At 51.7% G+C, this 27,684-nt stretch overlaps 11 protein-coding genes across 11 annotated transcripts; 5 read left to right on the top strand and 6 right to left on the bottom strand.

Annotated features, from left to right (window-relative positions):
• Positions 1-981: 981 nt before the first annotated feature.
• LDX57_012064 (uncharacterized protein) lies at positions 982-1,659 on the top strand (the record flags this gene model as incomplete). The annotated part of the gene is made up of 1 exon (XM_046093797.1): positions 982-1,659. The coding sequence occupies one exon, from the start codon at positions 982-984 to the stop codon at positions 1,657-1,659; it is 678 nt and encodes a 225-aa protein (XP_045949775.1).
• A 1,195-nt stretch (positions 1,660-2,854) lies between these two features.
• LDX57_012063 (uncharacterized protein) lies at positions 2,855-3,283 on the bottom strand (the record flags this gene model as incomplete). The annotated part of the gene is made up of 1 exon (XM_046093796.1): positions 2,855-3,283. The coding sequence occupies one exon, from the start codon at positions 3,281-3,283 to the stop codon at positions 2,855-2,857; it is 429 nt and encodes a 142-aa protein (XP_045949774.1).
• A 517-nt stretch (positions 3,284-3,800) lies between these two features.
• On the bottom strand, positions 3,801-4,499 carry LDX57_012062 (uncharacterized protein; the record flags this gene model as incomplete). The annotated part of the gene is made up of 1 exon (XM_046093795.1): positions 3,801-4,499. The coding sequence occupies one exon, from the start codon at positions 4,497-4,499 to the stop codon at positions 3,801-3,803; it is 699 nt and encodes a 232-aa protein (XP_045949773.1).
• Positions 4,500-4,918: 419 nt separating this feature from the next.
• On the bottom strand, positions 4,919-6,247 carry LDX57_012061 (uncharacterized protein; the record flags this gene model as incomplete). Its single annotated transcript, XM_046093794.1, has 2 exons — positions 4,919-5,556; positions 5,608-6,247. The coding sequence occupies 2 exons, from the start codon at positions 6,245-6,247 to the stop codon at positions 4,919-4,921; spliced, it is 1,278 nt and encodes a 425-aa protein (XP_045949772.1).
• Positions 6,248-7,231: 984 nt separating this feature from the next.
• Positions 7,232-8,145, top strand: LDX57_012060 (fungal specific transcription factor domain-containing protein). Its single transcript, XM_046093793.1, has 2 exons — positions 7,232-7,843; positions 7,917-8,145. The coding sequence occupies exons 1-2, from the start codon at positions 7,307-7,309 to the stop codon at positions 8,139-8,141; spliced, it is 762 nt and encodes a 253-aa protein (XP_045949771.1). The 5' UTR covers positions 7,232-7,306; the 3' UTR covers positions 8,142-8,145.
• Positions 8,146-12,351: 4,206 nt separating this feature from the next.
• On the top strand, positions 12,352-14,240 carry LDX57_012059 (uncharacterized protein). Its single transcript, XM_046093792.1, has 3 exons — positions 12,352-13,409; positions 13,470-13,595; positions 13,666-14,240. The coding sequence occupies exons 1-3, from the start codon at positions 12,480-12,482 to the stop codon at positions 14,125-14,127; spliced, it is 1,518 nt and encodes a 505-aa protein (XP_045949770.1). The 5' UTR covers positions 12,352-12,479; the 3' UTR covers positions 14,128-14,240.
• Positions 14,241-15,142: 902 nt separating this feature from the next.
• Positions 15,143-16,308, bottom strand: LDX57_012058 (uncharacterized protein; the record flags this gene model as incomplete). Its single annotated transcript, XM_046093791.1, has 3 exons — positions 15,143-15,451; positions 15,510-15,870; positions 15,920-16,308. The coding sequence occupies 3 exons, from the start codon at positions 16,306-16,308 to the stop codon at positions 15,143-15,145; spliced, it is 1,059 nt and encodes a 352-aa protein (XP_045949769.1).
• Positions 16,309-18,337: 2,029 nt separating this feature from the next.
• On the top strand, positions 18,338-19,849 carry LDX57_012057 (cytochrome P450; the record flags this gene model as incomplete). The annotated part of the gene is made up of 3 exons (XM_046093790.1): positions 18,338-19,306; positions 19,362-19,483; positions 19,540-19,849. The coding sequence occupies exons 1-3, from the start codon at positions 18,401-18,403 to the stop codon at positions 19,847-19,849; spliced, it is 1,338 nt and encodes a 445-aa protein (XP_045949768.1). The 5' UTR covers positions 18,338-18,400.
• Positions 19,850-21,020: 1,171 nt separating this feature from the next.
• LDX57_012056 (uncharacterized protein) lies at positions 21,021-22,476 on the top strand. The gene is made up of 5 exons (XM_046093789.1): positions 21,021-21,233; positions 21,327-21,400; positions 21,472-21,857; positions 21,920-21,984; positions 22,035-22,476. Exons 2-5 carry the CDS (start codon positions 21,341-21,343, stop codon positions 22,274-22,276), a joined length of 753 nt encoding a protein of 250 aa, XP_045949767.1. The 5' UTR covers positions 21,021-21,233; positions 21,327-21,340; the 3' UTR covers positions 22,277-22,476.
• LDX57_012055 (ABC transporter ATP-binding protein) lies at positions 22,455-26,993 on the bottom strand (the record flags this gene model as incomplete). The annotated part of the gene is made up of 10 exons (XM_046093788.1): positions 22,455-23,543; positions 23,592-23,707; positions 23,755-24,284; positions 24,340-24,518; positions 24,569-25,145; positions 25,198-25,353; positions 25,410-25,836; positions 25,894-26,495; positions 26,575-26,629; positions 26,689-26,993. The coding sequence occupies 10 exons, from the start codon at positions 26,991-26,993 to the stop codon at positions 22,690-22,692; spliced, it is 3,801 nt and encodes a 1,266-aa protein (XP_045949766.1). The 3' UTR covers positions 22,455-22,689.
• A 207-nt stretch (positions 26,994-27,200) lies between these two features.
• On the bottom strand, positions 27,201-27,578 carry LDX57_012054 (uncharacterized protein; the record flags this gene model as incomplete). The annotated part of the gene is made up of 1 exon (XM_046093787.1): positions 27,201-27,578. The coding sequence occupies one exon, from the start codon at positions 27,576-27,578 to the stop codon at positions 27,201-27,203; it is 378 nt and encodes a 125-aa protein (XP_045949765.1).
• Positions 27,579-27,684: the final 106 nt, after the last annotated feature.

Genomic DNA, 27,684 nt, shown 5'->3' with positions numbered 1-27,684 from the left:
GTGGAGTGTGGCAGTCGTTGCTACTCCGTATGTTCTCCTTACTATCCTCTCATTTGTTGTCAATGGTTAAATCTTTATGCGGAATATCGCACCTTCTTATCTTAACAGCTGGCGACACGTCGGTCGTGCGATCCTTGTGAACCGACTCGGGAGATGTAGAGGGTGTGTATACCATCGATAATGGAAAGCCACGTAAGGTAGAGGAAGCGTGGTTTACTGCCTGAGCAGGAAAAGAATACAATACCAACCAACTAACTATTTAACTAGTGCACTGCAAATATAAAGATGACAAATGCTCACTGGCGGAGTTAGTAATCAAAATGCTGTGCTTACACCACATGGCTTTGCGTTGGGGCGCTAAATTGGCTCTAAATTGGCAACCAACAGCTCAGCTCACTAGAGCTGAATCTCGTCGCATGATTGGTGAACACAGCAATCTAGGGAATAGGCCACGAGTACGCTATCACGTCGTGTCCTTGGCAGAAAATTCTGTATAAATGCGGGCACATGGGCTTGTATTTGGTCACAGACTTCTAGATATCCACTCTTCCCATCATGGTCATCGCAAAGGTGTGCAATGCGTGGACTCAGCTGTTTCCACCGAGCCCAAGCTTCACGGAGAAGGACGTTCCAGCACAGACCGGTCGAGTGTTCATCGTGACTGGTGGCAATAATGGCGTTGGCTTTGCGCTGTGTCGCATCTTGTATAGCACCGGTGCCACTGTTTACATGGCGTCCCGATCTAAGGTATGTCCAGGTCATGCACTCACGGAGACTGAACCCGAGGACTGACACATAGGGGCCTAGGAACGCGCCGAAGAAGCGATCCGGACGATCATAGAATCGACGCCGGAGCCTGTAAATCCCGGTCGCATTCTATTCCTGCAACTTGACCTCAACGATCTTCAATCCGTCAAGGAGGCCGCCGCCACTTTTGCCGCTCGGGAGACAAATCTCGACATTTTATGGAACAACGCTGGCATGGGCGCCAATCGCATTGCTCCCAATACGCGAACTAAGCAAGGATTCGAAGCCATGGTCGGCATGCACTGCATCGCCACACTCCTCTTCACCGATCTTCTGCGTCCGCAGCTGCGCGCAGCCGCCGCATCTCAGCCCCCTGGTGCCGTGCGCGTAGTCTGGACGTCGAGCTTCCTAGCCGAGGGCGGATCCCCGGTAAATGGCGTCGATTTTACTACGCTGGAGAAAGGCACCGACGATCGCATTCTCAATTATGCCGTGTCAAAAGCCGGCACCTGGATGCTGGGTCGGGAGATGGCCCGCCGATACGCGGCGGACGGCATTCTCAGCGTTGTGCAAAACCCAGGAAACCTGAAGGCAGGCTCGTACGAGGGGACTCCAGCCCTGACTATGTGTCTCGTACGGCCTTTGTTATATGACGCCCGCTTCGGCGCCTACACGGAACTGTACTGTGGTCTCAGCCCCGAAATCACGACGGAGACAAACGGTGCCTATGTCATTCCTTGGGGGAGGGTAAGGCCAGACAAGGACTGCCCTCGAAGGGACATAATCAATGCCATGACACCCGTCGAGGAGGGAGGACTAGGACATGCCACTAAGTTCTGGGAATGGTGTGAGGAGCAATGGAGACCGTTCATTGAGACAACAACAGATTCCTCGCCATCCGCTCATACATAGTGAATCATTTCTCCAATGCGAAGAAGAAAACCCTAATCACTGAAGGATTTGCATAGAGATTGGTGAACTGGCCATCTAAACCGGCAGCGGCGTATGATCTACGGTTACCCTGCCTCGCATGAAGATACGTCAATCTACTCAAACAAGGGATATGGACTCGCCGGTCTGGACTCTTTTGTGAGGCTCTTGTTTTCTTTTTTTCCGGTGTTTTTAAAAACGAAATGAATTGCCAAACCACTTGTTATTAGATGTGCTGGTCTTTTCATTCCATTTTTTCTTGATTTTATATTGACTGCGAGAGAAACAGACCGTATGGAAGACAGAAGGGAGCCAGGGATCGCATTCTCTGAACTTCATCTCCCTAATTCTAATTACCATATTCCATACTTGATCCATCCAATACTTTTCTTTATCTAGGCCTTAGGGTCCCAGACTCGTTCGCTTTTGATTTACGCTCTTGTTTTCCAACTTCGTCGATCTGGGGGTCAAACTCGATACCTCCCCCTGACACCTGCTTGGACGTTCTTCTTTATGCTCGCCTCTATTCCAGGGTGAAGCTTAGACTTGGCTTAGGGTTGTGTTCCGATTATTTGAACCCAACATCAAAACAAAGTTGAGCTATACAGTCGCAGCTTCTCCGGTATCGCGCGGCCGCTGCTCCATGTTCAGGAACGGCCTTGCCACGAGAGCGCCTCTGACCCAACTAGAACTGAGTAATTAGAGCGCGAACGTGTCGCGGAATATGATTAGAACAAACCACGTGAGCGTGTATTGCTGTGGACAGATTAGGGAGGGATTACTCCTAGAGCTTTGGGGAGGTCAAGAATGATTTTGGAAATAGGAGTCTGAAGCGGTAACTGAATTTAAGGTCTATAATGGAGGATCAAAGGATGTCTACCAAAGTGGTGCTTGTAAAGATAGCCTGTGTCATTTACCTAGGGGGCTTCTTTCAGTAAAGGCCACATGAAGCCTAATGGAGTCCAAAGAATGGCGCTTTAGACAGGGGCAATGCCAGTTCTAGAAAACATCAGTAAAGAGAGAGGTACTAACCGACGAAGTCTGCAGGAGGTAGTCATAGGCAGACCGGACTGTTCTCGGTTGCAGTCGACGCTACTGGATGATTTCGGAGATTCACGATACATCGAGGAATCAATTCAAAAGGTGGAGGCCATACATTCATGGAGTCATACAGTCACTAACGAAATTGCAAGGCAGGGGAGAACTTGGGAAACTTGGTATTGGCATCGTGGACGAGCTCGTCGCGGTGCACTTCTAGTGTCACCCGGCACATTGACACGATATCTTCAAAATTCTTCACTGGCCCATGCCATGGGAGCTCAAATTTCCACCAGACACCCCCGACTTCCTGGGGTTCGCAAGGGGAGGGACGCTTTTCGCGGAGGACGATGAGCGCAGCTTCCACCAACGCGATAAACCCAACGAACGTGCCTTGTAGGGGTGTGAAGATACGGAAAACAAGCTGGTCGCGTTTCTCTGGGCCACCACATATCACCTGAACAGGGTAGGTCAACGAGGTGTGAGGCCCCAATTCCACGACATGCTCACCTGCGACGATGGGAAATTCAACCGCCGAGCGATCGTACCAGTTCAGTATCTGGACCATCTCTACGCAAAAGGTGCGGATCGAGAACGAGAATGTTTTCTGAGGCGGCCGTTTTCTCTGGCTAGATTGTGCGTACAATGGTGATCAATATGCCCAAAGGGTTGGCTTTGGCTCCCTATTTATACTTTGGCACTGACCCTTTCCGATAGTATGAGACCTAGAGGGATCTTTCGCTGACGCATGTTTGCAAATAGCCGAGCCCACAGGTATAGAAAGGATAGGCAGCTATCTACAAGAAAAGGACTTGGAGGTTATGGAAGAAGCCGCATGGGAACGAGGGTCAATCGGCACGTCGACAAGTATCCCCGGCATACTCCGTTACGCCACTATGGCATCAAGAGTAGCAATTTCCGTTGTCCTTTCACAATTGACCGTGGTACGGACGCTCTGAGATGAAAGGGTTTCGACAAAGCTTCGTGATCCCCCGGGAAATGGCCCAAGGGGGTTGAAGTATAGACATGTGCTGATCAAGACATGGTCACCTCAAGATGCAGTTCGATTCAAGTTGAGTCACCTCTCACGATCCTGGATCCTGGGCAGCTACCTTAGCTTCCAGTTCTTTTAACGACCTTTTTTCCTTCTCGGTCCCATTCCGTCGTTGAGCCACGTCACAAAGCTCCAGGTTTCCACATTCGCACTCCCCTTCCCGAACCCATCGATACGTGATACTCCAGCGATCCGCGCGCGACCTTACCGTCCCATCTGACAGCGTGTCGGTTTTGCGCTTCTTGATACCGTGAGTCCAATGGAGTCTGGCATCGCCCGCCATTTGCATCATACTCCGAGGAGTCAGGTCGACGTCGACGCGCTCCTCGGCCTTCCGGAATTGCATGATGGCCGGTGCTCCCATTGACAGCGCGTACAATTGGTCCCATGCGCCATGCGCGTCTACGTGCGGCGGGATGCCGGCACCGGGTGGATAGTACTGCAGACACACCTGGTCGGGTGGTCGCGACTCGGTCGTGGGAATGAGCGGCTTCAACCAGTCGGGGAACTCCTTGTATGGGATATCGGGGTCGACCCCGAACGTTTTGTAGTCGAAAGAGTAGCCATAGTGAAGTGAGAGACGACCAGGACGATCAGCCCATTCCAGTTCATTGCGAAAGATCGAGAGAAGACGCTGCTCGTGCTCAGGCGAGATGAAGTCATCTTCCCAAAAGATTCCTCGGGGTTGAATGGGCAATTCTTGGAATTTGGGTCGACCGTCCGTATCCATGCTTTTGGTGCCGGGTCTTATTCAGACCGCCTCAGAGAGGATTGGAGGGAATGACAGTGAAACTAAAGTGGAAATTGAAGTTGGAGCCGATGAATGTTGATAAAGGAATTGCACAAATCTTCTGTGGCCCCACGTGGTCCTGCTTACGTCAGCCCTCTGGCCTTGCATTATCTCGTTACTATAACCATTTGCATTTTCATGTTGATTTTCTCTATTTATCTTATCCTTTCTTGCTACCTGCTTTGCCCGAATTGCCTGTAATGCCCTTCTTTCCGTCATCGGATCTACTTGCTCAGGTGAAGTTCAGGCATCTCTCAGATATTGGTTTGGAACGTATGACGCGCAAATGATAATCGCAGTAAGGCCTCCTCCTTCCCATTTGTATCGGACTTCAAATCTTCGATCCCTGCGAAGCCTGACTATCTAGCTCCTTGGTCCTGCTTATTCCCTTCTCTCTTAATGCTCTTCCACTCCATGCCGAGTGAGCTCAGAAATGCGGCCAGAGCCAAACCCAAGGCAATCAGGAAGACTCTCGTGGCAGCCGAATTGTACACTTGCATCACGACGGGCTTATCATCTGGCGACACCATCAATGCGAGGTTTGTTGCGCCCTCGTGAGCGATTTGGCTCGTGTTCACACCGGGGACCCCGCTAAGCTCAGAGACAAGATGATTGCTAAGAATATTCTGGCCGACCGTGGCGAAAATACATCCGCCAAGCTGCTGATAAAGAAAGATGAGGGCAATCCCGATGGGAATATCGGGCGAGGGAAGGATCCTCTGCACAGCAAGACCAGAGCTCTGCATCCCGAGTCCCAATCCAAAGCCACAAAGAAATTGATACCCAATCCAGTGTGAGGAGCCGGTGTCAAGTCTCAACGCGGACATCAGGCCTAGTCCGATGGACAAAAGGCAGGGCGAGATATACATGACCGGCACATAGTATCCGGTCTTCTGAGTGACGAAGCCAGATGCAAAGCTGGCGACGACCAAGCTCAGCACCAGTGGCAGCGTGTAAATACCCGACTCAATCGAGCTAACCTGCTCGACGGTTTGAACTGGCACATTTAGTAGCGGTTCAACGAATCCAGAGGAGGGGATAGTCATACACCAGATTGGAAGATAGTAGAGGATCATAGTCATCGCACTTGAAGCGCAGAAGGTGAAGAGGGATGCGCAGAGGATGCTGATGCGCCGGATGACTCGCACCGGAATGGCGGCCGTCTCCGGCATCAGGACCTGAGTCCCGCCGAATCCTAAGATAAAAGCCCCAAACGTGGCCAGGAGCCCAACAACTCGGCCGTCTTTCCAGGAGTATGTCGATCCGCCCCACTGGAGAGCCAGGAGAAGACATGTAATAGAGGGAAGGAAGAATAGGGTGCCAAAAGGGTCCAGACGCTTGACCTGGGTCAGGATGGGAGCCGGCTCGTACTTCGGCTTTGGGGGATGCCAGATTATGGCTATGAGTACAAGACTAAAAACTCCGATGGGGATATTAAGGTAGAAGCACCACCTAGAATTGTGTTTGGTCAGTACGACGCGACATTTTCGGTGACCGGTTATTAATGCATTCAGGAAACCAACCTCCACGACACGCTGCCGGTAAATCCCCCGCCCATCAGAGGGCCCATCACGGATGCAATCCCAAACACTGCCCCGAATAAGCCCTGGAACATGGGACGCTTGCGGAGCGGCACCAGCCCAATGATAACAAGCATACAGCCGGAGAAAATACCCGCTGAAGCACATCCTGCAACGGCGCGCCCGGCAATCAAGGCGTTAGAGGTAGGGGCGGCACCACATATCGCTGAGCCTATTTCGAAGACCGCCACGCTGACCAAGAAAACGCATTTAGTACTATATCTCTTGTAGATACGGCCGAAGAGAGGCAGGGATGCTGCGCCAGTTAACATATATGCCGATCCATACCAACCTATGTCTCCCAGACTGTGAAACTCATCCGTGATGCGAGGAATTGCCGTGGAGACGATGGTTCGATCGAGGGCCACGAGAAAGAGGGACAAAAAATTGCAGAGCATAATCAAGCAGAAACTGAACGATTTGGGTTGGTATTCTGTGTCTGTCGTACTGCTGGCTGACCCTGACTGAGATGCCGACGGTGAGGATGCGAGGCCCTTTTCAATGTCGAGCGCACCGGAGTTGAACACCCCTTCCGTGTTATTTTGTGCCTCATAGTTGGAATCTGTTAGTTTATTTCGAATCATTATATCCAATTTGGATTTGCGCAAGGGGCGTTGATTCTATGGACAGATGACAACGCGTGGTGAGAGGTTGGGAGTCAAATTGGTCGATTTGAGTAGATTCAGAGAAAGGATGCCTAACGAAGCAAAACCTGATCAGAAGCCAACAGACTGACAAACACAGTCGTCTCCATCCTGGCAATTTATAGAGGGTATAGGGCGATTTATAGGCTTGTATCGGCTCGGGAGCCTTTGCGACGTCTTCCTTAGCTAGACTTAGGGCTCGGGACCGAAAAGCCACTTTTCTCAATTCCCCGACGCGTCGTTGAATCTCTTCAGCTCCGTCCCCAGTGGATGAATGAGCATCGCACGACCATGACGTTAACACGAGGCCACTCTTGTGTTCTATGCCAACAACGGAAAGTTCGCTGTGACCAGCAAAAGCCCTGCACCAATTGCATTCGCGCGCAGGCGGAGTGCAAAGGCGCCCCCCCCCCCCCACCCGGTCAAAAGGAGGAAGAAGAAGTTAAGGAGACGGGAGCTATTCGAAAGGGTCTGACAGTATGAGATAATTCTGAATAAACATGGAATCGAATTCGAGCCCGTCATGAGCAATAAGGATGAGCCCGCCTCTTCAGACACAGAGCCCGACGTTGCCGGCGTAACAGTGTCCGAGGGGAAGGAACTACGCCAGTGTGTCTGCCAAAAGCGCGATAATGGCGACCACCATGTCCTGAATTTGATTCTTAACCAGAGTGAGGGGTTCCCTTTTATGGTAGGCTCCTCGGAATCGACCATCACACATCTGCATCCACCGGGAGTTCGAATTTTCCAGCTTTGGCAGGTCTATATCAACAACGTCAACCCCCTTTTAAAAATCACTCATATTCCGACTTTGCAACCAAAGATTGTTGATGCAAGTGTCGATTCTGCGCAGGCTAGTAGGCCGCTGGAAGCTCTCATGTTCTGTATTTACCTCGTAGCTGTGAAATCCATGACAGATGACGAGGTCACAACCACCCTGGGGGAACCGAAGGCGCTCTCGGTGGCTCGCTTCAACGAAGCCTGTCAACATGGGCTATTAAACGCCGGGCTAATAAAATCAAACAATATCATGGTGTTGCAGGCTTTTGTGCTCTACCTTGTAAGAATCAGCCCCCGGGTTTTCGGATGGTTTGTTCCGCATCGCATCTCTCGCTAACTATTTGTTATGATAGCTCAGCGAGGGTCGAGAAGTAGATACGCGGACTTTGTCCTGTTGGATAGGCATCGCCGTACGCATGGCTATTCATCTTCGTCTTCATCGAGACGGGTACCGGCTTGGTCTGTCGCCATTCGAAACCGAGCAGCGGAGACGACTCTGGTGGCAGCTGGTCGCTTTAGACAAGAGGATTGCGTTCAGCCCCCAACTCCTTACAGAACTACACAGTAGACTGCACTAAAACCATACATGGACCAAGCCCAGCAATCCTCTGCGTTCAGCTACGATTTGGCAAGTAATGGTATGATATCCAAGTCTATGTCGAGAGGACTTTGGCCTTATAAGAAATGTCGCTGACTGCGCTCCCAACCTCAAAACGATCTTCATTCCTCATCCCAACGTTTTATTAAAGTTATCTTTACGATTGTATGTTTATCAAACGGGATATCACTGCTGTTTCACGGATATCAGACCCGTCAGAATGAGTTCCGAAGATGGCGTGGGACGAATCCACAAGCATGCTTATTTCGTAGGTCTCCCTTCACCTCAGGCACCAAGAATGGACCGTGCAAGAGCAGAGCTAGGAGGCAGACATTAGTTACAACCGGTTGCGGTCTTGCACTGGCAGTGCTTGGTGTGGTGGTCCGGTTTATCATTCGTTTTCGCGTCCAAAGGCAACGAGTTGAAGTTGACGACGTGCTCATAATCCTCGCCTTGGGTTTATTGATCGCCAACAGCGCGGTCATGTATAGCGAGGTGCTCGGTCGCATGTTCAAGCTATCGGCATTGCAGGAAGGGATTGCTGTTAGAATTCCAAACTGGATGAACATGTCGTATCATTATCACAAATTCTACACCTTTTGCTTGATGCTGGGATGGGCCTCCTTCAATGCGATCAAGTTTAGTTTCCTTTTCTTCTTCAAACGAATGATTGATCGCCTGCCAACCTGGATGATCTCTTGGTGGGCCGTGGTTGCATAAACAACAGGTGTAATGGGCTACGGATTCGCGACTAGATATATTTCCTGTCCATATTCCAATGATCCCCGAGAGTGTAAGTCACACATTTCCACTTTACATTGCGGCTTGCTGGGCGGAGATTAGTGTTGTGTACAATTGGGCCCGAAGATTATTGTCCTCCATACAGCCGTCAATATTGCTCTGGACATCTTTGGCGATTTATTCAGTGAGCACCCAAAAACGCTGTTCGTCCCTTGATGTCGTGTTGAACACGATCATAGTTCTTGCCATCCCCATCGCTATCATCTGGAATATTCGCGTCCACTGGATGCAAAAGGTCATGCTCGCATGCTCTCTCTACCTGACAGTCGTTATCATCATCTTTGTGATTACTCAAGCCTCGGGTCTCATGCAACACGGGGTAGTCGATATAAACTGGTTGATTTTCTAGCACTTTCTCAACGCAGAGACCGCCGTTTATCTCGCCTCTGCCGTCTCATACCGCTCGTTCTTCGTTGCTCGCAAGAACAGTCATCCCTCGGTGCGTCCATATTCGGTTAAGCAAATGGTCAGAGAATCATTTGGGAGATCCCAGCACCCCAACCTTCCAAATATCAAATCACCGGGTTCATGTTGTGGTGGATCTCGGGCAGAGCTGCAAAGGCTCGCACGGGCGCAAGATCAGGGATCAAATCAGATCCCACGTAATGATTGTCGGTCAACAGGAAGGAGATAATATATCCCTCGAGCATTCTGGTAGCACGCCTTTGGACCCCGTATTGGGCTTTTACAGTCACTCCAATCCTACTCGGTGAACACTAGGCATTCGCCCATCCAAGAGAGCAGCTCTGACATGTCTCACAATCAGATTTGAAACCTTTCCATCTCTCTGAGAGCCCAGTCTTCGCACACTCAATTCGGCCCCAATGCTCGGCTTGGGCTAGAACCAGCGAAAGCCCCGCGAGCCTTGAGGGTGCCCATGTCACCGGCAGAATCAAATGCGACCTTGGCGCATAATAAGCGTGGTTTCCTGCATCTTCCGTGTCCAAAGTAGAAGCAGCTCGCAATTCATCCAAAATCTGACAACTCGGCTCTCAGGCTCCCCGGACTCCAACCTAGAGAGGGTGGGCGCACGGTTTGTTCATTCCGCGCGAGATTTTTGTTGCGTGTCTTGGCGCCACAGATAAGCCCAGCAGGAAGATACTACCAGCCCAAGAATCTGACAAGGATGAATGGTAAATGATCCCTTGCATCTTTAGCGAGACTAAGTGAGGGATGGCTGCTGTTTGAGTGTAGGAAGGGGTCAGCTGGACGCCGATAAAGCAAGGGACTTTTGCATTTACACACAGAAGGGGCTTGTTCGTGGTGACCTTGGTTTGGGGTTGTTTTCTAGCAGCCTTGATGGGATAATCGACACCGGAACTCCAATCTGTACTGTTCATGAAACTTTACTGCCCATGAAATTATATGTTTCACGGCTCTGGCACTGGGTCAGGACTTTTTCTCGTGGCTCCCGGAAGGGGCATTCGAATGGCATCGGAATTCCGCAGAACCAGTGAAGAACGACCCCAATGCGCTTCTCCAGCCTCAACTCTCAAGTGATTGCCGGGGGTGAAAGTGGGCCAAAGTCGCAGCTGACAGTTCTTTCCGCGGACGTGCAGTCGTACCCCTAAAGCTACAAAGCTAGTGGCGGAGTGGAGAGGCCATTTCGAGCGCGTCCACGGAGCCGATCAGCTCAGATGTTTGAACAAGATAACCCACCCTCTCGTGCCCTTTAGTCGATATATATATCTTGGATTGCGAGCCGAACACCGAGTACAATGATTGTGGCCGTAACGTCTCCGTGGGTTGGTGGTCCAGACCTATTTCTGAAACCGGCAGATCGTCGGAGCGGTCCTCCGCCACCCCTTGATGTCGGCCAACTCTTCTAGTGATGCAGGAAGGCAAGACGTACTCCGTATGGCTTGGGGTCCCCATTGACGACGGGTGGAGACAGTTCGGGCATATTCTGCACGTTGTCTGAACTCGGGGTATTTGCATTTTGCCATGTTGACTGCAAGAAAAGCGCCTAAAACAGCCAAGTCGCGGATGGTCTGACTCGGCTTTCTCGAATAACCTATTACGTACTCGGAAAGCCGGGGAAGTGGAGCCAGGGCTCAGAAAGGAGGGATTCTGTGACGATCAGTCGGGTCATCTCGTCTGGGAGGAGAAAGGAAGATCCGGCGAGGGCGATGTGATTGATAAATTCTTCTAGAAGGATGACGGTGTAGACTAGTACGTCAATAATTAAAAGAGAAAAATGAGGTTACTTAGGAAATGATGGGCCAGGTGACTATGTGGTCCTGAGAGATTGGTTACGACGCAGAGTGATGAGCTTGTTCCCATCCCCGGGAATATATTTCGGGGTGTACACAAAAGTGTATATGCGTCGTATATAAAGTTGTGCCTGGTGGCAAACGCGCTTGCTTAAGCGAAGCCAAGAATTATTGTATACACAAGTGGAGAAAGATACTCAAAGTACCATAGACCGTCAGGATAAAATGCACCTGAGTACCTACAGGGAATATCATAGGATTTCTGTTACTATGAGGGATGGCACGTGACGTCCCGTGGAATTTTCACATCAGCTGACGAGCGGGTGCAAACCATGCAAAATCCCCCCCGCGGGGTTGCCGCTTTGGTCTGCCGAGGTCACATGACTAACCGAGTCATCACGGTCGGGGCCTGTGATTTCAGGCTGACGTCGGTCGGGAAGGATGGCAGAGTTGGGAAACTAGAAGTCGGGCAGTCGACTTGTCAACTCGTCAACTCGTTAATCCTTCCGGCTGTGATGTAACGGCCACACAGACACAGACAACGAACAAACAAACCCCGCGTGCAAAAAGGGAAATGCGCGGGGATGGGCGTGGACTAAACCATCTAGCCGACCCAGCCGGAGCCCGTCCGCGACAATTTCGGGTAAAAAAGACGGTGAGTGTGTCAGACGATCCACTCGGTTGACGTCGTTCCCGATGTTTTTCGGGGGAAAAAAGAAGTCGAAAGACACGGGGGAGCACGAGGCTCGGCGTGCCCTAATTAGTGCTTAGCCGGGCCCGGGGATTGTCGGCAGGCAGATTCAGATCCGATGGAACTCTTAACCCCCCGAACGCGGGATGCCCTGGCGAGAGAAGTCAAGGACTCCGTAGTTGCTCCAGATATCCAGAGCCTACACCAGTTCTGTGAATTTTCCTCGTCTAACCAGACCCCAGGAAACGCGATCGGACGACTTCCAGTGCCCAGAAATCTTTCCCGCATCACCCCGTGGGAAATGCCGCGAGAGGCAAAGAAAACTAGAAGGGGAAAAGGAAAAAAAAAGCCAAAAAACCCCACTGCAAGAGGTGAACCCCCGCGTCCGACCCGCAATTTTGGCGTGGGGGTCCAACCCAAGGGTTGCGTTGGGGAAATTTTGCACCCCGATTGAGAAGCGCTCCTCCAGTCATTAGCTCGTCGAAGATAAAATTATAAACCCCCCCCGGCCTGGCCTGATTTCTGGGAGCTAATCTGATGCGGGCTGTCCTTTCTTTTCTCTTCTTGTTCGGGTTCTGCGTGTGAGAATTCGACCATCCACAACTTGACCATCATGGTGCTCACTCAACCATCCGCCGTCGGCACCGGTGTCGAGGTGGATATGGACAAGATGAAAACCGAGAATCTCGAGCATGTCACAGTCCAGGAGAATGTGCTGCCTCAGTTGGACCCGGCTCGTCGAGCGGCCGCCGAGAAGAGTCTGAAGTGGAAGCTTGACTTGCGATGCAGCATCTTCGTGCTGATCTATATCATGAACTATCTCGACCGAAACAACATCTCGGCCGCTCGTCTCAAGGGTCTGCAGGAGGACCTGAATCTCACCAATACGCAGTTCTCCACCTGTCTCAGTATCCTATACGTGGGCTACATCCTCATGCAGGTGCCCTCCAACATGGTCATCAACCGCATCTCGCGGCCCTCGTTGTACATCGCCGTCTCCATGACCCTGTGGGGTGTCATCTCCACGCTCTCCGGAAATGCCAAGGACTTCAAGGATATGGTCGTCATTCGGTTCCTGCTGGGCTTCGTCGAGGCCGCTTTCCTGCCCGGAGCCCTCCTTATCCTGTCCAAGTGGTACACTCGCCGCGAGCTAACCACCCGAAACGCCATCCTGTTCTGCGGTAACCTCATCTCTAACGCCTTCTCCTCCCTGGTGGCCGCCGGTGTTCTGTCCAACATGCAAGGAACCTTGGGCCATGCCGCCTGGCGATGGCTCTTCTGGATTGAGGGTGCCGCCACCATCACCATTGCCATTATCTCGGGCTTCGTCTTGCCCGACCTGCCCACCAACACCGGCGGTTTCACCGAAGATGAACGTCTCGTGGCCCAGCTCCGCATCATCGAGGACGTGGGAGAGGCTGATAGCGACGACGGTCAAGGTGCCTTCTCGGGTTTGATGATGGCCTTCAAGGACTTCAAGATCTACGTGCTGATGCTCGCCTTCACCGCGTACGTGATTGGACTGTCATTCAATGCCTTCTTCGTAAGTCCCCTACAGCTACAATACCTCTGAAATCTTGACTAATACCATTACCTCCCACAGCCTACGCTTACTGGAACCCTCGGATTCGGATACGTTCCGACTCTCCTCATGAGCGCGCCCCCATGGGTTTTCTCCTGTCTGTTCTCCTTGCTCAACGCCTGGCACGCCGATCGAACCCAAGAAAAGGTCAGTCACTTTGATTCATCTCCCTTGCTCCTACTTTCGATAGACCATCTCACTAACTCTCGGTACACAGGTCTGGCACATTTACGGTCCCATCCTCATGGGTCTCGTCGGCTTCATCATTTGCATGTCCACGCTCAACACTGCCGCCCGATACGTCGCTCTGTTCCTCCAGGCTGGATCGTATGCCGGATTCATCGTCGTCTACTCCTGGATCAGTTCCTCCTTCCCCCGCCCTCCCGCGAAGCGAGCCGTCGCGCTGGCCTTGGTTAACGCCTTCTCGCAACTGGGCAACGTCGCCGGAATGTACGTCTGGGACTTGTCGGAGAACGGATACCGCAAGAGTTACGGCATCGTGACCGCCATGTTTGGCGTGGCCGTCGTGGGCTTCTGGCTCTTCCGAATGATCCTGGTGAACTTGAACAAGAAGCTGGAGTCGCGCGATGCCGCCAACGAGGCCAACCCCAACGGGGTGGACCCGGCCGAGGCGGACGAGTCCCTGCGGGTTGTCAAGGGCTTCCGGTACCTGGTTTAGGGCATGGCGTTTATACTTTTGTTTATTTTTGCTCGGACTCATGAGAGATATGCACGCGACATGTGTGAAGAAGAGACGTACATATATATTTGATTGGACTTTCTTACAAGATACTGCCTATTGACCCGATGTCACGTAGCTTAATCTCACGTAGTCCCCCGGTTTAAATCGCGAATGGATGGAGAAGAACCATCCCCATGGTCCAAGTACGCGAGGCCACCTGTTCGGTTGAACCATCTACTGTATTGCGCTGCTTCGGGACAATAAGAGCATCGAGCGCGGGTGGTCTGGTGCTGCTTGCAATATTGACCCCCGATCAAAGGTATGGTTTTGCATTCCCGATGCAGAACTCGCAACAACGTTGTTGCTCATGATTAGACTGCTGATGAGTGGATGGTATCATCTACGATGGGCTTGGATTAAGGAGCCTTAAGGTCCTAGTCCAACACCAACAGCGAAGCCGCGTAATCCCACTTGAAGGGACAGATCCATTTGACGGGCTATTCTTACGTGGGGAGCATCTAATCGGTTCGGTCTAGATGCCGAAGCCTGATCCTGTATCATAGCCACATGCCTTCGTGATTTTAGTGATTTGGGCCAAACGAAAGGATTGCGAGACGAAGGGATTGGAAAAGCAAATATGATCAAAAGCCCTGAGTCAGCAGGCTTTAGGCTTAGTCTCGCCCTAGGCGCACGTCTTTGGAACCACGAGGCCGTGTGAACGAATCAGCATAGATCGATCAAGTCAGCCTACCAGTATCCTCTTTCATGGGGCCCTTAGCTCAGGGATTTTGAAACTTTTACAAATTGATACTTTGTTAACCAGCCCCTTGTCCTTTCTACTCTATGACCGAGAATAAACTCAATGAACCACGAACGATATATTGCTCTACAATATATCTAGTGAAGATAGCAAGGTCTAGAATACAAGAAGAGAGAAGGATAGCTAACAAGGGATCGACCCTGATCCCGCCCACCACCATGCTCGATAAGACCTCAGCATGTCTTCTAAGGTCTAGCTGGAAGCGAGCAGTTGAGCAACCTTATCCCAAGCGGGGTCGTAGGTGGCGTAGTTGTCAACGTTGGAGATGTAGACCTGGTTGGAGATGCCCTTCACCTTCTCCAAGACCGAAGACAGATCAACGCTCTCAGGGACATTGTAAACCATCGAGGCGCGATCACCACCGGTAGAGTCTTTAAGACTGTCAAAGGTACTGGAGGAAAGGGCGTTCTCGAACTCGGTGTACGGAGACTCGAAGATGACGGAAGAATCGACCATCTTGAGGTAGGCAGCATCAGGGGGAGTGCCGGGGTTGGCGACAACCTATAACGACGTTAGCTCATGTGGCCTATGCTCCGAAGGCAGAATGAATGATGCTCACATAGTTATCAGGACCGAGACCCGAGCTCTCCTTGATCAGAGAGGCAGCCTGCTCGTAGTAAGAGACGGTGGCGTCGTTGTATGCAGTGGCTCCCTCGTCCAGGAAGATACCCTGCACGGCGAAGGACGAGTCGCCGCTGGAAGAGGGCCAATCGGCATACTGCTTGATGTCGGCTTGAACTTGCGAGATGTCGCGACCTCCCCACGCGGTTGAGACGTATCCGATCAGGCGCACGTTGCTATGGGCAGCCAGCTTTGGGACGTAGCTGAGGTAGTTTTTATCCTGAAGAGTGGTAGAGCCACCTGGGCCGTTGTCGGGGTTGACGATGACGGTGAATTTCACGTCCGGGTTGGATGTGACACTATCACTGTTAGCATCGTGGCAATCTGGAGTGTATTGGAAAAACTGACAGATTCTCAAGAGGCTCCCATTTACCTTCCGCGGGGTACAGGTAGTAAGGGATCATGACTTCGCCCTTTGTAGAACCCGAGCTGATCGAGGCCACGGAGGCCACGGAGGCCAACGGAGTGGCCGCAGCAGTCGAACTGGCACCCAGAGTTGGATTCACGCTGAAGACACCGGTCGGCTCGACGGGCTGTATGCTGAAGACACCCGTGGGCTGAGAGCTGGGAGTAGGAGTAAAGCTGGGGGTGCTGGAGAGGCCTCCATCGCCACGGTCTCCAGAGCCGTGAGGATGACGGTCGTGCCAATGACCCCAAGGAGCGGCAGAGGCCTGGGGAGCCAGAGCCATCATGCCGAGGACTCCGGCCAGGAGACAAGCATGTTTATCCAGAAACATGGCGGTTATGAAAAGTAAAAGAATGACTAGAGGTGAAGAGAAAGAAAAGGAATGACGAAGAATGCGGAAAACAACCGAAACAAGCAAAGGAATGAAATGCTTCGCAGAAGCTGGTGAACGAGCAAGAACCGTGGAGATTCCTAGTAACCAGGAGCTTAATATACTCCCCTTGGATAGGGCTGGGCTCCCTGGGGGAGGCATCTCATCTACACCGTAGTTGGGCGTCAGGAAGCGCCAAAGAAACGGCAGTTAACGTGAAACGGCAGCATCGCCAATCTCCGATTAGATGGCTTTGTTCCGGTCCCGAATTTCGCCCCTTCCTTCGACGCCGGTGGAAATTAAGTCCAGCGTCCATTGGGACTGGAGGAGGCGACGCCACCAACAGAGTGACCCCTGCGTCTCATTGCTCGACATGGCCTGCATCGGCCAATATATCTGATCCCTCACCTTGGCGACCCCAGGATGGACAATTGGAGGGTCGAACGAGGGGAATTTGATGCCATGCCCTGCGAGGCACCATCGACAGCGTTAACTTGCCGGCCGCCCATGGGATCGTCGCTGATTCCTGACCCGCATGACGACTCATGAGCACATTAAGGGACACAGGCTGCGACGCTCGATAATGTCCGACCATTTAATCATCAGCGATCAACCTCGATCAAGATGAAGGTCGCTCGGTGGGGTTACAGCGGTCACTAATGGTACCCTTGGCCCAACAGAGTGGCGGCATCCTTCTTGGGGCGAAGCCTCAATATCCCCGAGAGGCGAGATGGTTCGATGAAGGGCAGATGTTGTGATTCTTCTTCCGTTTCATCGCAAATGGGTGTTCTTTGTCTGCGGAAAGCCACGGAGGGTTGATCGGCAGTCTGGAACACACTCGGGAGTGGAAAGGTTGTATAAACGGAAGACCCAACCAACATCGAGTCCGGAGAAAGAAAGGAGGCTTGTGACTGATCTCATGACACCTGCAGATTGTACCCTGCTTTCACCACCTGACAAATTAAGCAGAGTTGGTGGAAGATTGGCGATGGGTAATGGACTGCCTCCAATCGCGTTCGCTCGGTCGAAATGGCCGCATTAGCAATCATGCAGGGCTTCTTGGCTCGTCTTATTCACCACACAAGATTTGCTGTTCATGTCGCCTAATGAGCCAACTTAATCTTAGACCAGGGCGGTTTTCGCACGCTGTAGATTGTATTGCCCGTCAGTTTGCGTCTTCCACCACGCATTCCGGGCCATTGAAATGCTAGCTGGGGGAGACCGGGATACAACAACCAGAAAGCAAGGTGCGCTGGGGCAGAACAAGCACCTGTCAGCCGAGGCTATAATTTTCTAAATGGCGACATCATCCAGGTCTAGTCTGTAGGGTTGAACTTTGGGGTCTGACTTGCCGTTATCCTTGTCGCAGTCTGCAGTCTATAAGCAGCCACCGCAGGTTGCAACGTAACCTGTCAAGACATTTTACCGGGGTCTGCGCGGGAGAAAGTTCTTGGGTACAGGCAAATTCCTACTCGAGACTAAAGAGTCAGCTTCATCGAGAATTTTGGCGGAGGCAATGTCGACTCCCACTTCAGTAGGAGCTACTACAGGGGATTCTGTCCCCATGTCTCAGAGTGTATTCCAGCTTTCAACACTGCGTTACATGAGGCTCTTTTCGACATGGCAACATGGAACAGGACAGATTATCGTAAAATGAAGACTAACCCATTCTTCGCGCGACTTCCAAATGACGATTGTGCGTGGTGAGAGGAAGGGAAAATACTTGATTACACAAAACGGGGTAGACCAGATGCCGTGTTGCCTTGTTGCCATGCCGCCTTATTGTCTTACTGCCTCGCTGCCTCGCTGCCTCAGGGTTCTAGCGCGAGTGTGCACACACTATACAGTTAGATCGGCGAATACTAAATAAAACCCGTGGAGTGGAAAGACAGGGATCATTGATTCAAACCCCTCCGGAAGCGCCGAACGTAGAATCACTTACATCATCGGTGCCGAGTGTCATCCCTACAGAACCTGCAAGGGTCAAACTTCGCATTTGCAAGCTGAAGCACACCGAGTATACGAGGCGTACTCTTTTGTAACCTATACTAACATGTGGGAAGACACGAGGTATCCGATATTGTTTGCCAGTGGTGTCTTCTCGCACATTACCTACTTCGCCCGCGGTGAACACCATCTATCCGGGGCGCTGTACGTTCAAATCTTCGGCTTGGCTTTCGCGGCCCTCACGCTTGTGAGTCACGGAGGGGGGAGCAGTATTCGTGATGGCTTCACCCAAGCCTTCGGCGTCATGTTCTCTTACCTTGTGGGGGTTTTCTTCAGCTTAGCGATCTATCGCCTGTTCCTCCATCCGTTGCGTACGTTTCCTGGTCCCACCTGGGCCAGACTGTCGGGTCTGTGGCTCGCCTGGAGAGCCCGCCGACGCGATGCTTTTCGACAGGTGAAGTCCATGCATGATCAGTACGGCCCGATTGTTCGAGTTGGACCGACAGATCTGTCTATTGCACACCCCAGCGCGGTGGATATCGTGCACGGCTTCGGCACACAATGCACCAAGGGTCCGTGGTACGACGTTTACAGGCCCATGGTGTCTTTACATATCTATCGCAGCAAGGTGGAACACGACCAGCGACGACGTGTTTGGAGCGCTGCATTTGGCGATCGCGCATTACGCGGGTATGAGCTGCGCCTGCACAAGTACCGCAAGCAGCTTCTCGACCAGATCGTGGCTCGCCACGGCCAGCCCATGAGCGTTACCAAATGGTTCTATTCATATAGCTTCGACGTCCTGGGCGACCTGGCCTTTGGCAAGTCATTTAACATGCTAGAGACAGGGCGGGAGCATTGGGCCGTCACGATGATCAACGAGGGTGTTCAGGCCCTAGGATTTAACCTCCCTACCTGGCTGTTTAGGCTGTTAGTGAACGTCCCGGGATTGGCGAGAGGCTGGCGAAGACTCTTTGATTTTGCCGAGCAACAAATGCAAGAGCAAATCAAAGTAGGCCTATGCCCGTGATTAGAACCTGGATAGGGATTGATGCTAACTGAGCCAGGCGGAAGTTGAATTTCAGACCATCGGGTCAGCTTTGGCAGCACCTCTGAAAGGCCGTGAACCTCGACAGGCAGATCTAGATCTTCTTAGAGGAGATGGGCAGCTGATCGTGGTCGCCGGAAGGTACGTTGCTTATTTTGTAAGCTCTAATTGTCGTGGTGGAGCCTGACCCCAGTCAGTGAAACTACGGCGGTGGTCCTCTCGCTTGTCATCTACGAACTAGCTCGACGCCCCGGGCAACTCGAGAAACTGCGACAGGAAATCGCACCGTACGTATCTGATCCTGGAGAGGAGATATTAAACAGCGACATTCAACATCTTGAGCATTTAAACGCAGTCATCATGGAAGTTCTGCGTCTGTACCCGCCCGTTCCGACGCAGATGCAGCGCAAGACCCCACCGGATGGCATCGCAGTTGAAGGTGTTCATATCCCCGGAAACACCTTGATATGGACCCCCTTATATACCATCGGCCGCAGTGAGTCTTGACCGACATTCCGTGTTGATAATATCAATCACGAAGACACCTCATTGATTATTCAACAGGCGAAGCGGCTTACCAGGAACCAAATAAATTCATACCGGAGCGATGGACGATTTGCCCAGAGATGGTGAGAGACAAAACTGCGTTTGCTCCATTCTCGACTGGTGTGTCCTACCTATTTGTACCCCGTTCTGGTGCCCCATGGACGCTAATGTTTCCTTGCATACAGGAATGTTCAATTGCATAGGGAAGCCGCTTGCGCTTCTGAACATTCGCACTACCATTGCAAAGATAATCAGTTCATTTGATTTTGCTCTTGCACCGGGAGCGGAGGGTGTGCTAGTGGATGATATCATGACCGAGGCCTTTAGCACAACCTTGGGAGACTTGATGATTGTGTTCAAGAAGCGACAAGGGCATGGAAGTAAACCGACTGCAGCGGGTTGACGAAAGCATCCGGTCGCTCGCACAACCGTGTACCAATCACGGCATTCAAGGCAAATTCATGATTCATCTGTTTATGTGGTGTGGTAGTTTGCTCGCAGCTATGAAACTCGTCAATCAACTTCTTTCTCTTAACCATTTGCTCGTATCCGCTAGCAGGAAGTAAGGAAATTATTATCGCTCATCGATTGACAATATTTCAGAGTAATGGGCTCTGTAGACTTAATCACGCAATTGGCTTGTCGTAATGAGGTGCTGATGGATTGCATGCCCTAGACTGTGGATGCGATATGCCGTACGATCGCATGAAAGCTAGGAGCGCCCGTACGTCATCCTCACATACTTTGGAGATATAGGAGTAAAGGGTAGTCCTGCAGGGGACAGTATCACATAAGACCGGACTGATGAAAGACCCGGAAAGCATCGAAGAGTCAGCCTAGCGTATGTTGCCAGATCTGCTTACATTGCTGGACAGTGAGGAGCCATGATGCGCAGGGACGAGGCACCCACCTAACTTAGAAACAGCTGGACGCCTTGGCAATCGTGCACCTCCTCCAGCTCTTGCCAGACATGGAGTTGTTCCAGGAATCCATCGACTGGCCAAGAGTCTGGAAGCTTCACAGTCCCTAGTGATGACGTCAAGGCGACGTCGCATCGGGCCGACTGGATGACAAGCTCGGCCAGGTACAAAATGAAGCTCAAGCTCAACCACCTCGAAGAGGCAAATATAGTTGAAACGTCGATTAATCGACTCTCAATTGCGAGACCATACAATGCGGGTGTCGCAAGCGGCCGATCATGGTGAGCGGAAGAAGCGAGGCCATCTTAGTCGTTACGGCGGTCTTTCTGGGTATATCGCAGGTAACGGTTCTCTTGCGATTTTACGTCCGAATTCACATTGTGCGATCTTTTGGAGCCGATGATTGGATTATGCTAGTTGCAATGGTGAGCTGTACTCAAACCTCGACCCTCCTGGACCAATTGATGTTGATAGACCGTGGATTTTCAACCTTGGATTCGGAGTCTGTGGCATCCTAGGAGCCGCGTATGGCATGGGACAGAAGATGGCCCATTTCACCGATCGTCCGGATCACTATCGATGGGCAATGCTGGTGAGTAATTCCGTCTTCTGACGTGTTCTATATGTTTGACATTCGATGTAACTAACCGAGCAACAACCCAGTGTTTCTTTTTCGGACAAGTGTTCTACGTCGTAACCTGCGTCCTCGCAAGACTTTCTATCGCCCTGTCTCTACTGCGCCTGACCGTCGAACGGGTTCATTCCTGCATGCTGTATAGTGCCACAGCTCTGTCCATCGTTGCGGGTCTAATATTCTTCTTTTTTACGGTCTTCCAGTGCCAACCGGTACACTACTACTGGAACCGCACGGATACCACGGGAAAATGTCTGAATATGGATCTTCTCCTTGGGGTGGTATACATGTACAGCGTGGCCGCAACCATATGCGATTTCACGATCGGTCTTCTACCAGCATTCATGGTTTGGCAACTGAAGATGCATCGACGGACCAAGGCTGCGGTAGCCGGGTTATTGGGCATTGGATGTGTGTCAGTTACCCTCCCCAGAGCCGTTCCAGAGGCATCCGGGGAAGATACTCATGTACCAACAGGGCAAGCTCAGCCGTCATCGTACGCATGCCATTTCTCCATTTGTCAAAGGACCCTGAATTCCTCTGTAGGCGTTCTCCGTCTATTCGACCTCAACTCACCAACTAACCCGTCCAGACCAGACCACACAGATAGCAATCTGGTCGCATGTGGAAGCCAGTCTCGGTCTGACGGCCGCAAGCCTGATGACCATCCGACCTCTCCTGCGTGCCGTTCGCGCGTTGTCGCCGGAATCGAGTGGCCAGGAGGTTGACGACAGCGATGAGCACCAAATAACGCGCCCTTGTATGACCCGGCCGTCCATGCCCGGTAGAAGAGCGACCATAGCATCTTTGCAACTGACGATTGCGTCGTATTAACAATACCATAGCTATAGGAGGGTGGCAACACTTTATAATACACTAACATCAACACTAATCGTTACTGCCATGGCGCCCACGGGCGGCGGCACTGCGTGATCTGAAATTTGTTGACCTTAAAAATGATTGTAGAAGAGTTTCATTCATCTCGTTGCCAGCCAGTGGTTTAATCTAATTTCAACAGTTGATGTTGACAGGAGATGCGTACCCTGCGTGCGAACTGTTGAGATCCCTCCCACAATGAGTTTGTCAGCTTATTGAAAGATGAGATGTGTCGTGATATTATGTCAAGATAGTGGTATTAATATACAGGAAGGTTGTATTCCAAACCAGATATGAACGCCCCGGATCCCACTGAGTCCCAAACATGATCGAGCGAATATTCCAGTACAGAAATCAGGGCTGAAACAATATTAGGCAGCCCTGTCGAGCGCTTGTCCCAAGCACATCTCATAATAAGTCCCTCGTTGTTGTAGCAACTGCTCATGTGTGCCTTGTTCCTTGATGCGACCGTCCACGAGCACAAAGATTCGATCTGAGTGTCGGATAGTCGAAAGACGATGCGCGATCGCAATCGTCGTCCGACCCTCCTTTGCCTTGTCAAGTGCAGCCTGTACAATTCTCTCGCTCTCTGTATCCAATGCCGACGTCGCTTCGTCCAAGAGAAGCAGTCGAGGCCGGCGGACCAGTGCCCGCGCGATCGCCAGTCGCTGTCGTTGTCCGCCCGAGAAGAGACTGCCTCTAGAACCACACACAGTTGATAGCCCGTTGGGCAAGGAGGACACAAAATCAAAGACATTCGCCTGTCGACAGGCTTGCTCGATTTGGTCATCGGTTGCTTCTGATTCTAGTCCCAGGGCGATGTTCTCCCGGATGGTTCCTTGATAAAGCACCGGCTCTTGCTGGACCAGTGAGAGATGGCTTCGGTAGGAGGAGAGAGGCATGTTCACGATGTCCAAGTTGTCGAATTGAATAGACCCGGACGTGGGATTGTAGTATCTCTCGATTAACGAGATTAAACTGGACTTGCCGTGGCCGGACGGTCCAACAAAGGCGACCATCTGGCCAGGGTGGATTTCAACATTAACATTCTTTAGCACCGGTCGATTGGGACGTGTAGGATAACGGAATCCGACGTCTTGAAGACTCACTCCTGCGGCACCAGAGGCCTGATCTGGGGTATAGTCGGAATCGCCATCGCGAACATCGGGGAGCAAGGATCGAAGCCAGAAGATGTAGTTACAGGCCGCCTGACCTTTCGTATAACCTGTTGTTCATTAGCTTAGGCAAAGTGGGAGTTCTCGAAGATACTCACTGGTGCTGAACATGAAAAACGATGCTGCCGCCTCCCCGGAAAGGATGGAGCCGATGACAACGATATAGAGCTGTGTCGAGGAATACTCGCCGCTGGCCAACAAGCGTCCGCCGTACCTGTTCAAGTAAGTCGTATGATCTCAATGTCAGCCGGATGCACATACCAAAAGCTCAGTGCCATCGAGAGGAAGGACAGCGATTGCGTCAAGGAAAGCCCAAACATTGTCCAAATCAATGATTTGATCGACCGTCGCTCAATCCCGGCTAATGCATCGGTATACCGCTGCAGGATTGTTCGCTCGATAGCCAGCGAGGCGACGGTGCGGATAGCAGATACGGCCTCTCCAGCTAAAGCGGCACTTCGCGAGAAGCGATTAGAGATGCCTTCGTCCAACATGAACTCAAGACGAATTCGAAGGTAACCACAGAAGACCATGGGGATCATGGCGCCGGCCAGCACGACCAGTCCCAGCTTCCAGCCAACCGCCAGAGCAAGTATAGAGCTAGACACTATGTTCACCAGTGCGATGATAATGATACCGACATTGAAACCGAGAAGCTCCTGGAGACTAGTTGGCTTGGTGGATAGATGTGACACCAGAGACCCAGTGACATGTTCTGGTTGATCATAGAAAGTCATGTCTTGACGGATATAGCTTCTGAACATCTCCATCCGGTAGATGTATACAATACACTAATAGCATATCCTGTTTAGTATGGGTCAGTTCGAGGTATGAGAAAGGACGTACCGTTGAGATAACATTCGTTACCCAGCCTAGAATCGCGTACACCAGAAGAACAACAAGGGCCAGCACAAAGAACATGAGAGCGTAGAAGTCACCTTTCTTGACCATCTGATCCGAGGATCCAATTTGAAACACATCCAGGATCCTGGCGAATAGAAAAGCCAGAATGGGATAAGTTGCACCTGTTCGCTGTTAATCGCTGGCTGGTGAAGACGAGAACTGAGGGACTTGCCTCCTAGAACGCAGGCAGCGAAAACGACAAAAAACTCGAACCAAAGATCACATCGTTCGGAAAGGAGAATGAACAAGCATTGGATCAAGCTTTTGCTGCGGGTTGAAGGTGCTTCGATGTTATTGACCACGCCTCTGTCCTTGACACTCTCCCGCCGTCCGGAAGGGATTGTCGCAATCCGCACGCTTTCGCTCATCTCCTCCTTTGACGCCGGAGGATTATCGCTCTGCACTCGACCAAGGTCCTGGGCTTGGATGAGTCGATGATAGGCACCACCCGTTCTGTCAAGCTCGTCATGTGTACCTTTCTCGACGATTTCACCCTGCGATAGGACCACAATTTGATCGGCTCTCTTGATGGTGGACAATTTATGGGCGATGGTGATGGTCGTGCGTGAGGCCGAAACGTTGTCCAGCGCTTCCTGCACAATCTTTTCTGCCTGTGGATCGAGGGCGCTGGTAGCTTCGTCGAGAATCAGAACTTTGGGGTCCGAAACGATACTTCGCGCAATGGCGATGCGCTGCTTCTGTCCGCCCGACAGCATGGTCGCTCGCTCTCCGACTTGAGTGTCGTATTTCTATGTGGGATGTCAGTTGAGAAACATTGGAGCAGAGTACCGGAACAGCTACCTCTGGGAGTCCTTCAATGAAGTCGTGGGCATATGCCGCTTTGCATGCCTTAATAACGCGCTCGAGCTGTTCGTCTTGAGGCGCATGAACATATTCAGTGCCGGCTAGGCCATAAGCCACATTCTCAAAGACTGTCCCGTTAAACAGTGTCGGTTCCTAGATGACTTGTCAGTATTTGTCAACTTAGTCGGCCTGATAAAAGGGGTACTCACTTGCTGAACGATGCGCAGGTGAGTCCGCAACCACTGAATGTTAAGATCCTTGACATCTCGTCCATCAAGCGTGATTGACCCCTCCAATGGGTCATACCACCTCTCCAACAAGCCGGTGACGGTGCTTTTGCCGGAACCACTGGGCCCGACCAGGGCTGTGGATTTGTTGGCAGGAATTTCTAACGTGACGTTCCGAAGGACCGGTACCTGTGGCCGAGTGGGATATACGAAAGAGACATTTGACAGCACAATGTCTCCGATGCAGGTGTCTGGACGGGCTCCCTCGGGCGAAAGTCCGTCGATGGAAGGCTCCCGGTCGATAACAGCCCACATTTCCTGAGCGGCCGAGGCAGCCTTGGTAATCTGGATAATCTGCGGTGCGATCTGCGTCATGGCTGTGGCAGCTACAATTACGGCGAAGATAACTCTGTATGCAGACAGCCTTAATTAGCATACCGGCGATATTAGCGGAATGGGCTCATACGTGACAACTGTTCCGGGTTCGGCAATCTCCCCTCGCGCATACATGCGGACACCCTGCCAAAAGGCAAGGCCATAGCCCGCATAGACGCAGAAGAACTCAGCCGAGTATAGAATAGCCATATTTAAGGACTGTGATAAGCCCAGACGCTTGGATTCCAGCCCCAGCTCGTCGTATTTGGCAGTCAACTTTGCAAACGCGGAAAACGCATGAACAGTCTTCATGCTAGCCAGGATCTCCTCTGCCAGCGAACCGGCATCAGCGTTGACGCGCAGGATGTTGTTCTCCTGCTTGACCATAAGGTCTGCACATACAGAGGTGACCACAATGATAACCGGGACGATGCAGATCGTAATCAACGTCAACTTCCACTGTACGATGAAGGCCACGATGAAGGCCGCCACGAATGTGGCGATTCCCTGTACTGCAAACCCAAGCTTTTCAGAAATCCCTTGGTTGACGAGATTGGCATTTGTGGTGACTTGTACAACAGGTGATCCACCCTGGTTGGAGTCGAAATAGGCGATGTCTTGTTGCAACAAGCGAGTCAAAAAAGCGATGCGGATGGCTTTGGTAGTCCGGAGCGAGGAGACCGATAAGGATAGCTGCGAGTTGAGTTTGAGTTAATATGTGAACAATGAACAAAACAGGAGAAGGCGACAGGATTAATAGGGGTACACGTACAGTCCAAATGTACACCAAGCCGAATTTTGCAACAAACAAGTAAACGAAGTAGAGGCTGGGGGTGGACTATCAGACACTGGTATTCCGACTCGCGCGACTCCGTCACTTACTTACGTGAATTTGTTCAACTGGGAATGAAACTTTGAACCAGAATCGGCGCCAGTAGCTTGATTGTTGAAGGTCGTGATCATCTTTCCGAGGAGCAGATCCATCAGGGGCAATGCGCTGCCTGCGCCGATAGTCCCGACCAAGGCCAGGACGTTGAGAAACCACCCGAACCGGTCAGTATAGCCGAATATCCTGATATAGCTCTTCATACCCCCATCTTTCTTGGGGGTGTCGGACTCGCTGGACTTTTCAGGTATCGTTGCCAGCGAGCCCTCTGGGCTGGGGTCCACGGATTTCTCAAGCGTCGCCATTACGTTGGGATGGCCAGCTGGGGCATTGATTGAGAGCTTTTAAACAACAGTCATATTTCGCAAGACTTCTTGACGGCCAATTACAGGATCGTAAACGAGGCGATACTCTCGGGCCCCGCGGACCCCGGGACAGAACGTGTCCGCGGAATCCGGCGAGGAGACATGAATCAATGATATTGTTCTTCCACTCAGTACTCTATGAATAACTCATGCTGGGCTCAACTTGACAAACTCCAAACAGCCCCGTTCAGATGCCTGATACGGCCCATGCTTCATGCCCGGCCTTCGGTACGCGTATGCACCAGGCCCCCATTCTTGATTCAGCGTGAGGTCTCGCAGCCCGCCTTGTAGGAAGCACACCTCCTCCACATAGGGATGGGTGATCGGCTCGGTTTGTGGGGACTTCTGGCCGGGCTCGAACCACTGCAGGACCGACTTGTGGTGGGAGTCTTTCTCTCCGTTCAACAGCAATTCCCAGATGCCCGGACCGATCGAATACCAAGGCTGGGCGTCGGAAGAGTCGGTCGGGGTGCCGACGGGAGGCGGAGCAGGAAAGTCGGAGAATTCCTTTTGCTGGAAAGGCATTCGGAGTGATTTGAAGGCAGCCGTGAATGTTGCATAGAGAGATGCGACGACAAATCGTAACAATCCTCAAAAGAGGGGGAAAACAGATGGATTTGTCAGCTGTCGC

Source organism: Aspergillus melleus (genome assembly GCF_016097325.1).
Source record: "Aspergillus melleus strain CBS 546.65 chromosome Unknown contig7, whole genome shotgun sequence".
In the NCBI taxonomy this organism is placed as follows: domain Eukaryota; kingdom Fungi; phylum Ascomycota; class Eurotiomycetes; order Eurotiales; family Aspergillaceae; genus Aspergillus; species Aspergillus melleus.
This window is presented reverse-complemented; position numbering and strand designations above follow the sequence as displayed.